The sequence below is a fragment of the Phoca vitulina genome, unplaced genomic scaffold, assembly GCF_004348235.1.
Source record: "Phoca vitulina isolate PV1807 unplaced genomic scaffold, GSC_HSeal_1.0 scaffold51, whole genome shotgun sequence".
Lineage (NCBI taxonomy): Eukaryota > Metazoa > Chordata > Mammalia > Carnivora > Phocidae > Phoca > Phoca vitulina.
Window position 1 is genome coordinate 10,650,450 of NW_022589754.1, and position 14,725 is coordinate 10,665,174.

Here is a 14,725-nt window from a genome sequence, read left to right on the forward strand (position 1 = left end):
AAAATTGATAAACCTCTAGCCAGACTTATCAAAAAGAAAAATGACCCAAATAAATAAAATCAGAAATGAAGGAGATCACAACCAACACCACAGAAATGTAAAGTATAAGAGAATATTATGGAAAATTATATGCCAACAAACTGGGCAACCTGGAAGAAATGGATAAATTCCTAGAAACATATAAACTACCAAAACTAAAACAGAAAGAAATAGAAAACTTGAACAGACTCATAATCAACAAAGAAATTGAATCAGTAATCAAAAAATCTCCAACAAAAGTCCATGTTCAGATGACTTCAAAGGGAAATTCTACCAAACATTTACAGAAGAGTTAAAACCTATTCTTAAACTACTCCAAAAAATAGAAAAAGAAGGGAAACTTCCAAACTCATTCTATTAGGCCAACATTACCCTGATTCCAAAACCAGACAATGACTCCACTAAAAAAGAGAACTACAGGCCAATATCCCTGATGAACATGGATGCAAAAATTCTCAATAAAATACTAGCGAATCAAATCCAACAATACATTAAAAGAATCATTCACTACGATCAAGTGGGATTTTTTCCTGGGCTGCAGGGTTGGTTAAATATTCACAAATCAATCACCATGATACACCACATTAATAAAAAAAAGGAAAAGAACCACATTATCCTTCCAATAGATGCAGAAAAAGCATTTGACAAAGTACAACATCCTTTCATGATAAAAAACCCTCTACAAAGTAGGATTGTGGGAACATACCTCAACATCATGAAGGCCATATACAAAAGACCCACAGCTAATATCATCCTCAATGGGGAGCAACCGAGAGCTTCTCCTCCATGGTCAGGAACAAGACAGGGATGTCGACTCTCACCACTTTTATTTAACATAGTGCTGGAAATCCTAGCCTTAGCAATTGGACAACAAAATGAAATAAAAACACCCAAATCCACAAGGAAGAAGTCAAGCTCTCACTATTTGCATATGACATCATACTTTATGTAGAAAACCCAAAAGACTCCACCAAAAAATTACTAGAACTGATACATGAATTCAGTAGTCACAGAATACAAAATCAATGTAGAGAAATCTATTGCATTTCTCTACACCAATACTGAGGCGACATAAAGAGAAATCAAGGAATCAAACCCATTTATAATTGCAGCAAAACCCATAAGATACCTAGGAATAAACCTAACCAAAGAGATAAAAGATTTGTATTCTGAAAACTAGAAAACACTGATAAAATAAATTGAAGATGACACAAAGAAAGGGAAAAACAATTCAAGTGCATGGATTGTAAGAAAAAATACTGTTAAAATGTCTATACTACCCAAAGCCATCTACACATTCAATACAATCCCTATCAAAGTACCACCAGCATTTTTCACAGAGCTAGAACAAACAATACTAAAATTTGTATGGAACCACAAAAGACCCCAAATAGCCAAAACAATCTTGAAAAAGAAAAGGAGAGCTAGAGGCATCACAATTCCGGACTTCAACCTATATTACAGAGCTGTAGTCATCAAGACAGTACGGTACTGGCACAAAAACAGACACATAGATAAATAGAACAGAATAGAAAACCCAGAAATGGACCCTCAACTCTATGGTCAAATAATCTTTGCCAAGCCAGAAACAATATCCAATGGTTAAAGACAGTTTCTTCAACTAATGGTGTTGGGAAAACTGGAGAGCAACATGCAAAAGAATGAAACTGGATCACTTTATTATACCATACACAAAAATAAATTCAAAATGGATGAAAGACCTAAATGTGAGACAGGAAACCATCAAAATCCTAGAGGACAACACAGGCAGTAACCTCTTTGACATTGGCTGTAGCAACTTCTTAGTAGTTATGTCTCCCAAGGCAAGGAAAACAAAAGCAAAAATAAACTATTGGAACTTTATAAAAAATAAATACTTTTCTGCACAGAGAAGGAAACAATCAACAAAACTAAACGGCAACACTAGGAATGGGAAAAGATATTTGCAAATTATATATCTGATAAAAGGTTAGTATCCAAAATATGTAATGAAACTATAAAACTCAACACCCAAAAACAAATAATCCAGTTACAAAATGGTCAGAAGACATGAATAGACATTTTTCCAAAGAAGACATCCAGATGGCTAACAGACACATGAGAAGATGCTCAATATGACTCATCATCTGGGAAATACAAATCAAAACTACAATGAGATATTACCTCACAACAGTTAGAATGGTTAAATTTAACAACATAGGGAACAACAGGTGTTGGCGAGGATGTGGAGAGTGGGGAACACTTTTATACTGTTGGTGGGAATGCAAACTGGTGCAGCCACTGTGGAGAACATTATGAAGTTTCCTCAAAAAGTTATATATATAACTACCCTATGATCCAGCAATTGCATTCCTAGGTGTTCACAAAAAGGATACAAAAATACTGATGTGAAGAGATATGTGCACCCTGATATTTATAGTAGCATTATCAACTATAGCCCAAATATGGAAATGAGCCCCAATATCCATTGATTGATGAATGGATAAAGAAGAAGTAGTTTATATACACAATGGAATATTACTGAGCCATCAAAAGAGTGAAATCTTGCCACTTGAAACAACGTGGATGGAGCTAGAGAGTGTAATGCTAAGTGAAATCCGTCAGTCAGAGTAAGACAAATACCATATAATTTCACTCATGCGTGCAATTTAAGAAATAAAACAAATGAACATAGGGAAAAAGAGAGAGGCAAAGCACAAAGCAGACTTAAGTATAGAGAAAAATCTGATGTTGCTGGGAGGGGCATGAGCATGGGGATGGGTTCAGTAGATGATGGGTATGGAAGAGGGCAGTTGTGATGAGCACTGGGTATTGTATGTAAGTGATGAATCACTAAATTCTACACCTGATACTGGTATTACACTGTATGTTAACTAACTAGAATTTAAATAAAAATTTGGGGAAAAATAACTAATCCCTTACATGAGTTAAAAAATTTAAATAGATAACTATAATTAAAACACTCTATGGTATACTTGAAACACTCTATGGTATAGTAATAAGGAGCATGGGCTTTTGAGTGAGACCCTCTGGATTTGGATATAAGCTCTACTACTTCCAAGCTATGTATCCTTGGGCAACCCCTAAGCTTCCTTTTCTTCATTTGAAAAGTAAGTGTTATATTAGAACCTGCTCTGTATGGGCTTTTGAGAATACAAAATTAGATGATATGAGTTAAAGCACCCAGTTCAGTGCTTAGAAAAAAATAAATGTTCAATAAATGTTCCCCCCCAAAAAGGGGGAAAAGTGATAAACATAACTTTATTAAGTCAACTATTTATTTTATACTGTATTCTTTTGAAATCGTAATAGTGATAAATGTGGATATGTGTGTGTGTATACATACATATAAAGAAACTATAAAACTGTAAAACATTATTGATAATTTTTTATTTGAATGCAAATGCTGGAGCATCTTTTCATGTGTCTGTTAGCCATCTGGATGTCTTCTTTGGAAAAATGAGTATCCATGTCTCTTGCCCATTTTGTAACTGGGTTATTTGTTTTTTGGGTGTTGAGTTTTATATTTTCAATTATACTGTTGGTGGGAATGCAAACTGGTACAGCCACTATGAAGAACATTATGGAGGTTCCTCAAAAAGTTAAATATAGCACTACCCTATGATACAGCAATTTTTGTTTGAAAAAAATCATCATATATACTCCAAATACATAGACAAGTTGGATAAAAATTACAACAACAACAACAAATTACAACAACACCCTTCCCGCACAGTTTTGAAATTGCATAGTTGAGTTTGAAGTCAAACAAAGAAACTCTCTAGGGGTACTAAACAAAGAGGAAACTCAAAGCCAGAACAATAAACAGTGTTGAAGCCACATGACCCATAGAGGAATCAGATATAGATGTAAGACAAAATCTGGAGTATTTTTTTCTTTTTTTAAAAAGAGATTTTATTTATTTATTTGAGAGAGAGAAAGAGGGAGCAAGAGAGTGAGCAAGAGGGGCGGCAGAGGAGTAGGGAGAGGGACAAGAAGACTCTGTGCTGAGCATGGAGCCCAACACAGGGCTTGATCTCACAACCCTGAGATCATGACCTGAGCCAAAATCAAGAGTTGGAGGCTTAACTGATTGTGCCATCCAGGTGCCCCTTTTTCTTTTCTTTTCTATATATATATATATATATATATATAAAGATTTTTATTTATTTATTTGACAGAGATAGAGAGAGAGCACAAGTAGGCAGAGGGGCAGGCAGAGGGAGAGGCAGAAGCAGGTTCTCCGCTCAGCAGGGAGCCCAATGCAGGACTCGATCCCAGCACCCTGGGATCATGACCTGAGCTGAAGGCAGCCGTTTAACCAACCGAGCCACCCAGGTGCCCTAAGATCTAAAGCAAATACAATAAAATGTTAAGATATGACTAAGCTGGGTTGCAGGTACATGGGTGTCCCTTATCTTTTCCTTCATAATTTTTAGTTATGATGAAATATTTCTTAATGTTAAAAATGCACAAAAAATGAAGTTAATTTCAGGAAGTTATATGTGCTCTAAAAGTACTTCTCAAATTTTAATGTGCATATGAATAACCTAGGGAATTCTTATTAAAATGCAGATACTGAATCATTAGGTCTGGAGTGGGGCCTGAGATTCTGCATTTCTAATTAGCTCCCAAGTGATGTCAATGCTGGTGGTCCACGGACCACTCTTTGAGTAGCAAGATTTTAATGGAAATTAAACAAGGCAATGTGATAGCAGCAGGGACAGGAAATAGTTTCTTTAAAGAAGGTACTCTTGAAAAGCTTCTCTAAACAATGATATTTGAGTCATTAAAAAGTCTCAAAGAAGGGAGGATGTTCCAAGTAGAGGAAAAAGCAAGTGCAAAAGCACTCAGGTGGGAATAACTTCTGGCATTTTCTAGAAATAGAAGAGGCCACTGTAGCCTTCTTAAAGGACTTAAGTGTTTCTTCCACATTTCAGGTGTAATTAAGTGAAAATATCACAGTATTTGGAGTCATAAAACCTAGGTTTGGTTTTCATCCCATTAGCTCTGGGACCTCTGTCAAGCCACATAAATATGTGTGTTTCCTTATAAATATGTGAATATATTTTTAAAGATTTTATTTATTTATTTGACAGAGAGAGAGAGAGAGAGAAGGAGCACAAGCCGGGGGAGTGGGAGAGGAAGAAGCAGACTCCCTGCTGAGCAGGGAGCCTGATGCAGGGCTTGATCCCAGGATCCTGGGATCACGACCTGAGCTGAAGGCAGATGCCTAACCAACCGAGCCACCCAGGCGCCCCTAAATATGTGAATATTAATAAACAATGCCTATTCTCCAGCGTTGATGTGGGTATTAAATAAGATATTAAAAAGCACTTTGTAAATTGCAAAATACTATACACATGTAAGTATAATTATTGCATAATTAAAGTGCTGTCATGTGATCTGAGTCTCCAACAGCTATTTATAGTGCTTTTATTGTGTGCTCCTATGTCTCTTTAATTATTTTAGACACTTATGCGTCAAGTTGCTGTAGGCCAACTTGGCCTGTCTGTTGCTGCAGTTCTTTTTTTTTTTTTTTTTAAGATTTTATTCATTTATTCATGAGAGACAGAGAGAGAGAGAGGCAGAGGCAGAGGGAGAAGTACCCTGGGATCATGACCTGAGCCGAAGGCAGACGCTTAACTGACTGAGCCACTCAGGCGTCCCTGTTGCTGCAGTTCTAACAGCGCACAACTTTCACTATGCTTCATGTTCTATTTCTGGGTACACTGAAAATTTTCTTTGACTCATTTGGCTCATGTTTGACCCACTTTAGCTCCTTACAGAGTAACTACTTGGATATTCCAATGCTAGTCATATTTCTTAATCAGAAGAGTTGACTTTCAGTGAATACTACTTCAGTAAAAATATGTTGACTCCATTCAAAGACCTCATAACTGTTGATCCACGCCAATAATGCCTTTAGATAATTCTAATGAAACTTCTCAAGAATCCTGAGAAATCATCTATAGGGTTAGGTGTTTCAGAATTCTGAGGTCTTAGCTCATTTAAAATCTTATGATTCTATATGGCCCCTAGAGACTTTCAATCAAACCTTGTCTTTGAGTATAGACAGCATCTTTAGTGTAAAGAACAGCGTAATAGCAGCCATAATACCTCTGTTCTAATTCTGACTCTAATACCACATGGCCCTGGTCTTCTTTATCTACTAGGAATGAGGAATACCCCCAAAAAACTATTGTTAAGAATGAGCAAAATAATGTGTATGAGTGTTTCAGCAAGTATAAAAATTCAAAATATTATTTTACCACCTTCTATCTAACAATCTCTCACAAGATATAATGGTACATAGATTACTATATATATATATATTTAGATTTTATTTATTTATTTGCTAGAGAGAGCATAGGTGAGAGAGAGTGAGCGAGAGTACAAGCAAGGGGAGCTGCAGGCAGAGGGAGAAGCAGGCTCCCTGCTGAGCAAAGAGCCCGATGCGGGACTCGATCCCAGGACCCTGGGATCATGACCTGAGCTGAAGGCAGCCGCTTAACTGACTGAGCCACCCAGGCGTCCCTAGATTACTATATTTTTTTTTAAAAAATTAGAGCATTATTGGACAATGCTTTACCTGGGTAGAAAGATTCAGTGGCAACATAATTATTTGCCTGTCTTGTGTAAAAAGTTTGAGAACGCAGCAGTGAATATAAAATTGCAACTGCATCACTGCCTACAGGATTTTAGGCAACGCTGACACTTGGAGATGCAGTTTTCCAGAAAACTGTAAATATATTTAAATATTTTGTTTGATGATAGTGGTGAGTGATGTAAGAAAAGACCTTAGGGTTCGAAGCCAACGGCCAAGAAAGAATTCTAGAAATGTCTTTGGTGCAAGAAGAGTGGTTTTATGAAAGCACAGGGACAGGACCCATGGGCAGAAAGAGCTGCAATGGGTCATGAGGAGTGGCCCATTATATACTTTCAAGTTGGGAGGGGGTTAGGGATAGCATAAGTCTCTAAGGAATTTTGAAAACAAGGGTTCCAGGATCCTGAGGGTGCTAGCTATTGTTGGGAAAGGTCATTTATTACTGTTGAGTAAAAACTCAGTCATGAGACTCTTCAGATGTGTATCTGTGGGTAATATGCTTGGAGGGTGATGGCCAACATGTACCTGGGGTGATGGGGGTAGAGATAAAGGAAGTTTCCAAAGGAATTTTTATATGTTAAAGTAGACTTACAGGATCCTGGGGGTGGGGAGCTAAGATGCCTTTTGCCCTTAGCAAAGTATTAACACGGAGGCAGCTGAGTTCCTAGAGGAATGTCACTCTGCCTGTTTCAAGGACTTGTCAGTGGGCTGTAGGTAGTAAGGAAATTTAATAATTTTTCTTCTGCCTTTGTTTCCCACATCAGTGAGAAAAGAATATAAACCTGTCTTTAAACATGGACTTCTCTACATACATTTGCAGAAACCAAATGGAAGAGCTAGAAAGCAAAGCAAATTAGCAAAGATGTGTGTGTCTTTGTGTGTGTGTGTGTAAAACTGTCCCAAGAGCAACAGACCAAAGGAAAACTGCCCCAAGGTTTGCGCAAAAGTGAACAATCAGCCTGACACTCAACCATCAGCTTTCAGGGGTTTCAACCCAGTGTATCTCACTGTTCATGAAGTCTCCTCCCTGGGGAAGTTAGTATCCGTAGTTTAATCTACCCTAAGAGTTAGTGCTACGGAGAGTGAAGATAAGAATATGCAGAGGGAAAATGGTGTGAAGCATCGCACTGAGTTGGAGGCTGTAAGAGAAAAGTGGAATGCTTGGACAAGATAGGGTTGGCAGATCTAGCAAAATGCTGTATTTGAGACATAATTATACTTAAAAAATGACTGGTTTATCTCAATTTAACTGCGCAGCCTGTATTTTATGTGTAAAATCTAGGAAAACAGAGAAAGACAACGTTATTCTGATATTACCCGCTGTGTATTTTACCCTGGAATATAAAAACGGTTGAGCCCAAGCGTCTGACTGGACTCTTCACTGAGAAGCTATTTCCGGTCTGGGGCCCTGAGAAAACGAGGGGGAGGGGAGCGAAGATTAAGGTAGCGGGGTTGGGTCCGCCAGCGTCCCAGAATCCTTTGCTCTCGGTTCCTCTTTCCTCGCTCAAGATGGCGCTGCTCGCGATAGCTTCTTCACGCTGGGCAGTCGCAGCGGCCGCTTTCGAAAAGCGCCGGCATGTCGTGTTTCTGATCCGGTCTCTAGTCTCTGTCCGTGGCGCAGGTTCTCAATGGAGATCACGTCAGCGCGGCGCTTCAGGAACCGCTCGAATTTCCCAGGTGAGATGCCATTCACATGGTAGAGTAGGGTGAAGGACAAAGGGACCTATAGGGAAAAGTTTGCCCTCGTGTCCTTGGGTCAGAGAGAACGCCAAGAAGAAAGGTTGTCAGGGCTAACTCGAAACATCAGTAAGTGAAGGAAATTGGGGTTAGTAATTTGAGGAAGGGGTGAAGAAAACCTTCGTGGTATAGCACAGGGGAATGGGACGGAAGGTTTCGGGCAGAGGGCACCTAAGCGCTAGGGACTCTCTTAGGATTTACATGTTTTTTTTCTTCTGAGTTTAAGAGATGGGGTAGACGGGATTCCCAGATTGCAAGGAAAACTGGGCTACTTTCCAAAGTTAGTAATGGAATTTGGAACCAGTATGTCCATGGTTCAGATTTTACTCATTTGGAAGTAGCAATGAGGGGGGCACTGTAAGATGACGGCAAACCTACCTGTAAACAAGAGGCAAGTTGAGTTGGCAGCAGTTAACTCTCTGCTGACAGTGCTTCTTGATAGGCCAAAACCTTAACTGTCTTTCTTTCCAAAACATTGACCGCCCTAAATTTATATGTAAACACGATTGTCCTTTGATCTGAAAATAGTGTTCTGTGCATACAGGTCACTTTGGAAACCATAAAACTAGTTTTCTTCAATTAATGAATGTAGTTTTTGTTATAGTGCCTCTTAATATTTGTGTCCATTGTTATCCCTCACTCAGCGGTTTAAAAAAAATTATTTGTACTTGTACTTTAGTATATCTTTTATTTCCTATATATTGACAAAAAGTTTAATTCCCACCACTTCTTCATCAGTATCACTGAAGTATTGTCAGTTTTGTATGAGAAGCACCCTCATAAATTTTGATTCTGCGTGAACAGATATTTAATATCTACTATGTACTTAGGGCTATGCTCGATAATGGGGGTACCAAGAGAAACATATATTAATGCCTTCAAGATTGATCAATTTAGTTAAGGAGATTGAATCTATCCATTACAAGAATAACTAAAAGACAATGTAGGTTAAATATCAAATGAATAGTATAAACAATAAAGACAGTAAGCATCTAGAGGAAATGGTGATAATTAAGGACCATATTACAGAGAGGATCTCTTGCTGGTGATAGAACTGGGGAGAACATTTTAAGCAGGGAGAATATGGAATGACACTAGGCATGGGGAGTGCTGGAGAAATTATATCCATTTGTTCATCCAATAATTACTGAACACCTTTACAGCAGTGAACAGAATAAAATATAGGCCTATCCTTAAAGAGTTTAAAATCTAGTAAGGGAAAAAGGTAAGTAAACAGGCAGATATAATACAGTAGTGCAGTGATGGGGAGGGTACAAAGTACACATATACAGAGTATACGTGAAGGGCATCAAGTCTAATTTTGAGGTGGGAAAAATGCCTTGAGTAACTGATATCTAAGCTAAGCCAAGACCTTAAAAATTAAGAGAAATTAGCTAGTTAAAGAGGGAATAGTGTGTGCAGAGGCCCGCAGGTAAGAGAGAACATGACCTTTTGTAGAACTACATATAATTTTAGGTTACTGAAGAGTTTAAGATAGAAGTGGCAGATTAGGCTAGGGGAACAAATCCAGATCATTTTATTAAGGTTTTAAAAACACTTTATAGTTGAAAGTTGTAACACATCATTTCTTGGGAACCATTCTTGTTCTGTAGTCCTCTAAAAAGTCTGATGAAGTTAAGATAAAATTTGTAGGACTTTGTCAGGCTGGGAGATTGAGGGGGATGGAGAAGTCATTGGGAGTTTCAGAGGAAGTGATGGAAATAAAAAATTAGCTTTCTCTGTTTTCATGAACACTGTCGCCACAACTTTCTTCCTCCACTGTCTTCTGTATATCCTACCATTCCTTTTGGTTACCATTTCCAAAGTGTGAAAAACAAGGGAAAGATGTTACTTTTGTTTTCTACTTCTTAAAGGCATGCAACTCTTGCCATAATTTAAAAAAATGCAGATTTAATGGGGAGATGAAGGAATGGTTATAAGGCTTTTAGTAGAATCTGATATAACCTGAGGCACCTTCACATAGTGACTTGTGATTAAGATTACAAAATAGGGGCTCCTGGGTGGTGCAGTCGGTTGAGCGTCTGACTCTTGGTTTCAGCTCAGGTCATGATCTCAGGGTTGGGAGATTGGGCTCTGTGTGGAGTCTGCTTGGGTTTCTCTCTCCCTCTCCCTCTGCCCTTCCCCCCTCCAATAAATAAATCTTTAAAGAAAGATTACAAAATAAATATTAATACATATTTTTTTAGGACAGTCATTATTATATAGCATAATATTTTAGAGCTGAAAAGAACCTTAGTGCAGTGTTATGAAATCATGTTAATAGGTTGGATCAGCACTTTTTTTATATGAAATTCAGTAGAATAAGAAAAAAAATATCAGTACTTTATACATATTAAGGGAAGTAATGCCTTATGTACTATTGTTTTTATGTGTATATATATATATACACACCCCCACATGTATGTGATTACTGGGATGCATTGTAAAATGTGTTTTTCACACAGGGTTATACCCTAGAACTATGCTGTGCAATATGGTAGTCACTAGCTTCATGTGGCTGTTTAAATTTAAATTAAATTAAAAATGTAATTCCATTAGCTGCATTTCAAGGGCTAAAAAGCACATAGGTATGGAACATTTCCATCGTTGCAAAAAGTTCTGTTCAAACAGTGCTACTTTAGAGAAGATCATATCCAGCCTTCTAATTTTACAGATGAGGTAACTATATCCTAGTATAGATAAATGACAGCCTTTAAGGCCACTCATTCATTTATTGCCTTCTGTGTGTCAGGTATTGATATGAAGGTAAATAAGATTCTGGCAGACATTAAGCATACAATAAATGTTGAATTGTAAAGATATTTCCTTTTTTAGAGATTTTATTTATTTGAGAGAGAAAGGAGAGAGTGAGAGAGAGCACGAGAGGGAGGAGGGTCAGAGGGAGAAGCAGACTCCCGCTGAGCCAGGAGCCCATCACCGGGCTGGATCCTGGGACTCCGGGATCATAACCTGAGCTGAAGGCAGACGCTTAACAGACTGAGCCACCCAAGTGCCCTCTAAAGATACTTGTACTAGAGCACTGTTAATAGAGGGAAATACCTTAAACATTAAAGTTTTTTATTAAAATTGTTAGTATGGTAAGATTTAAATTGTAATGATTTATTATACAATTGTCTCTCTACTACATTAGTTAATATTAAAAAGACAAATTTTGAGTGATAGAATTTTTTTCATCAATAATTATATGGTAGAAACTGAGGTATCATACAGTTAGTCCACAGCACTTTTTATCTAAGTTTAAAAAGTTCTTAATTCTTGATCCGGACACTGATCATATACTTTTCTTCATTTGTTTTTTAAAAACATCTTTCTTGAGATTAATTCACATACTATATAATTCACCCATTTAAAGTGTGCAATTCAGTGGATTTTAGTATATTTAATGATCTGTACCACTGTTACCGTAGCCAATTTTACATTTTTATTACCTCAAAAACAAACTTGCTATCCTTTTGGCTATCACCCCCCATCTCCCTCCCTCACCAGCCCTAAGAAACCACCAATCGATGTTCAGTTTCTATAATTTGTCCATTTTGGACTTTTCACATAGATGGAATCATATAATATGTAGTCTTTTGAGACTGGCTTCTTTCAGTTAGTATTATGTTTTCAAGGCACATCCATGTTATGGCATGTATTAAGTATTTCACTTGTTTTTATGGCTAAATAATAGTCAGTGTGGATATGCAATATTGTCTTTATGCATTTGTCAGTTGGTGGGCATTCAGGTTTTTTTCCCCATCTTTTGGCTGTTAGGAATAATGCTGCTGTCAACATTCATGTACAAGTTTTATATGTACATAAGTTTTCATTTCTCTTGGGTATATATCTAGGAGTAGAATTGCTGGGCCATATGGTAACTATGTTTAATTCTATAAGGAACTGCCAGACTGGTTTTCAAAGGACTACACCATTTTACATTACCGTCAGAAGTACAGGAGGGTTCCAATTTCTCCACATCCTCACCAATAGTTATTCTTATCTTACTTTTTTAGTTTAGCTATCCTAGTGAGTGTGAAGTGTTCTCTCATTTTGGTTTTGATTTGTATTTCCCTGATGACAAAAGACACTGAACATCTATCCATGTGCTTATTGGCCATTTAAGTATCTTTTTTTGAGGAAAGTCTAGTCAGGTCTTTTGCCCATTTTTTAATTGGGTTACCGGTCTTTTTATTGTTGAGATGTCAGAGTTCTTTATAAATTATAGATTCAAGTCCTTTATCCGATACATGATTTGCAAATATTTTCTCCCATTCTGTGTGTTATCTTTTGACTTTCTTGATAATGGCCTTTGAAGCACAAAAGCTTTTCATTTTGATAAAGTCAAATTTACCTATTTTTTCTTTTGTTGGTCATATTTTTTGTGTTACAGCTAAGAATCCATTGCCAAATCTGAGGTCATGAAGATTTACCATGTTTTCTTCTAAGAATTTTATAATGTAATCCTAGTGAGATATAGAAACATTACTCTTGTATAGTCTGGTTCCGTTTCCCCACTTTGTTGTTCTATTTTCATAAATATTACATTTATAAATGTTACAATCCTAACAATACATTGTCATAATTATTACTTTATATAATTTATGACTTTAAAAGATGCTGAGAGAAGAAAGGAAGTAAATATTTATTTTGTTATACTAGCCTTTGTATTTATCATTTCTAGTTCTCTTCATTTCTTCTCTTGTGTTTGATTTACCATCTGGAGTCATTTCCTTATCCCACTATAGCTGTGCTCCCACCCATCTCTTATGTGATATTATTGGCAAATATATTGCATCTCTATATGTCATAGGCTCAACAATTTTATCCATATTATTTTATACAGTTGCTTTTTAAATTGGTTCAAAGAAGAAGGTAGGGACGCCTGGGTGGCTCAGTCGGTTAGGCGGCTGCCTTTGGCCCAGGTCATGATCCCGGGGTCCTGGGATCGAGTCCCGCATCGGGCTCCTTGCTCAGCGGGGAGTCTGCTTCTCCCTCTCTCTCCCTCTGCTTGTGCTCTCTCTGTGAAAATAAATAAAATCTTTAAAAAAAAAAAAAAAGGTAAAAAAAGTGTGCATTTATACAGTCTGGTGCTCTTTGTTTTGTGTGTGTGTGTGTGTGTGTGTGTGTATTTGGATTACAGTCTGGGGTCACTTGTTTTCAGCCTACAGAACTTCCTTTAGTATTTCTTAAAAGGTGGTTCTGTTAGTAGCACATTTTCCCAGTTTTTGTTTATCTGGGAATGTCTTTATTTTGTCTTCATTTTTGAACAGTATATTTTCTGGATAATAGGATTCTTGCTTGACAGGTTTTTTTTTTAGTGCTTTGAATATTATCCTACTGCCTTCCAGCCTACACATTGTTTTTCCTAAGAAATCAGCTGTTATTCTGACTGGGGTCCCCTTGTTAGTAAGGAGTCTTTTTTTCTTCTTGCTACTTTCAAGATGTTCCCCTTGTTTTGACTTTTAATGTTTTTACTATAATGTGTTGGTGGATCTCTTTGTATGCTTCCTCCTTGGAGTTTGTTGCACTTCCTGGATGTGTAAATTACATTTTAATAAGTAAGTTCTTTTTAATAAGCTTTGGAAATTTTCAGCCATTATTTCACCCAGTAGTTTTTCTTCTCCTTTATCATTCTCCTTTTCTTCTGGTACACTTGTTATGCATATGTTGGTGTGCTTAATAATGGCCCTCATTTCTCTGAAGCTCTGTTCGTTTTTCTTCACTTTTTTTATCTTTGTTCTTCATATTGGATAATCCCTATTGTTCTGTCTTCAAGTTTACTAATTATTTCTTCTGCCAATTCACATCTGCTGTCAGTCCCCTCTAGTGAATTTTTCATTTTAGTTACTGTAATTTTCAACTCTAGAATTTCCATTTAGTTCTTTTTAAATAATTCCTGTTTATTGATATTCTCCATGTAATGTTACATTGTCATCACACCTTCTTTCATTTCTTTAACATGATTTCTTTTACTCTTTGGACATATTTATAATGACTACTTTGAAGGCTTTTTCTTTTCAATCTGACATTTGGTCAAAACCACAGGCAGTTTCTCTTGCCTGCTTTTTCCCAGTGTATAGGTTATACTTTCCTGTTTCTTTGCATGTCTTGCAATTTTCTGGAAACTGGACATTTTAGATAATGTAGTAACTCGGGGTACTGGTCCCCTCCTTCCTAGGGTTTGTTATTGTTATTTACTTGCTTGTTTATTTGGTTAAAGACTGGCTGGATTATTTTAGTGATGTCTTTCTTCACTCTCCCACCTGCTTCCTGTTTTGCAGTGTTAATGCCTCTGATGTTGCTCCTTAAGGGGCATAGCCTTGGGTATGTCCATAGTTA

The 14,725-nt window shown here is 37.1% G+C and overlaps 1 protein-coding gene across 2 annotated transcripts in view; it reads left to right on the plus strand.

The window, feature by feature from the left end:
- The first annotated feature begins 8,136 nt into the window (after nt 1-8,136).
- The window catches only part of ABCB7 (ATP binding cassette subfamily B member 7), a 162,001-nt gene continuing 155,412 nt past the window's right edge, over nt 8,137-14,725 (plus strand). For both annotated transcript variants that reach the window (XM_032387827.1, XM_032387828.1), the window contains exon 1: nt 8,137-8,323. In XM_032387827.1, coding sequence (XP_032243718.1) covers nt 8,156-8,323 — 168 coding nt within the window. In that variant the 5' untranslated portion in view covers nt 8,137-8,155. The remainder of the gene's footprint in view (nt 8,324-14,725) is intronic.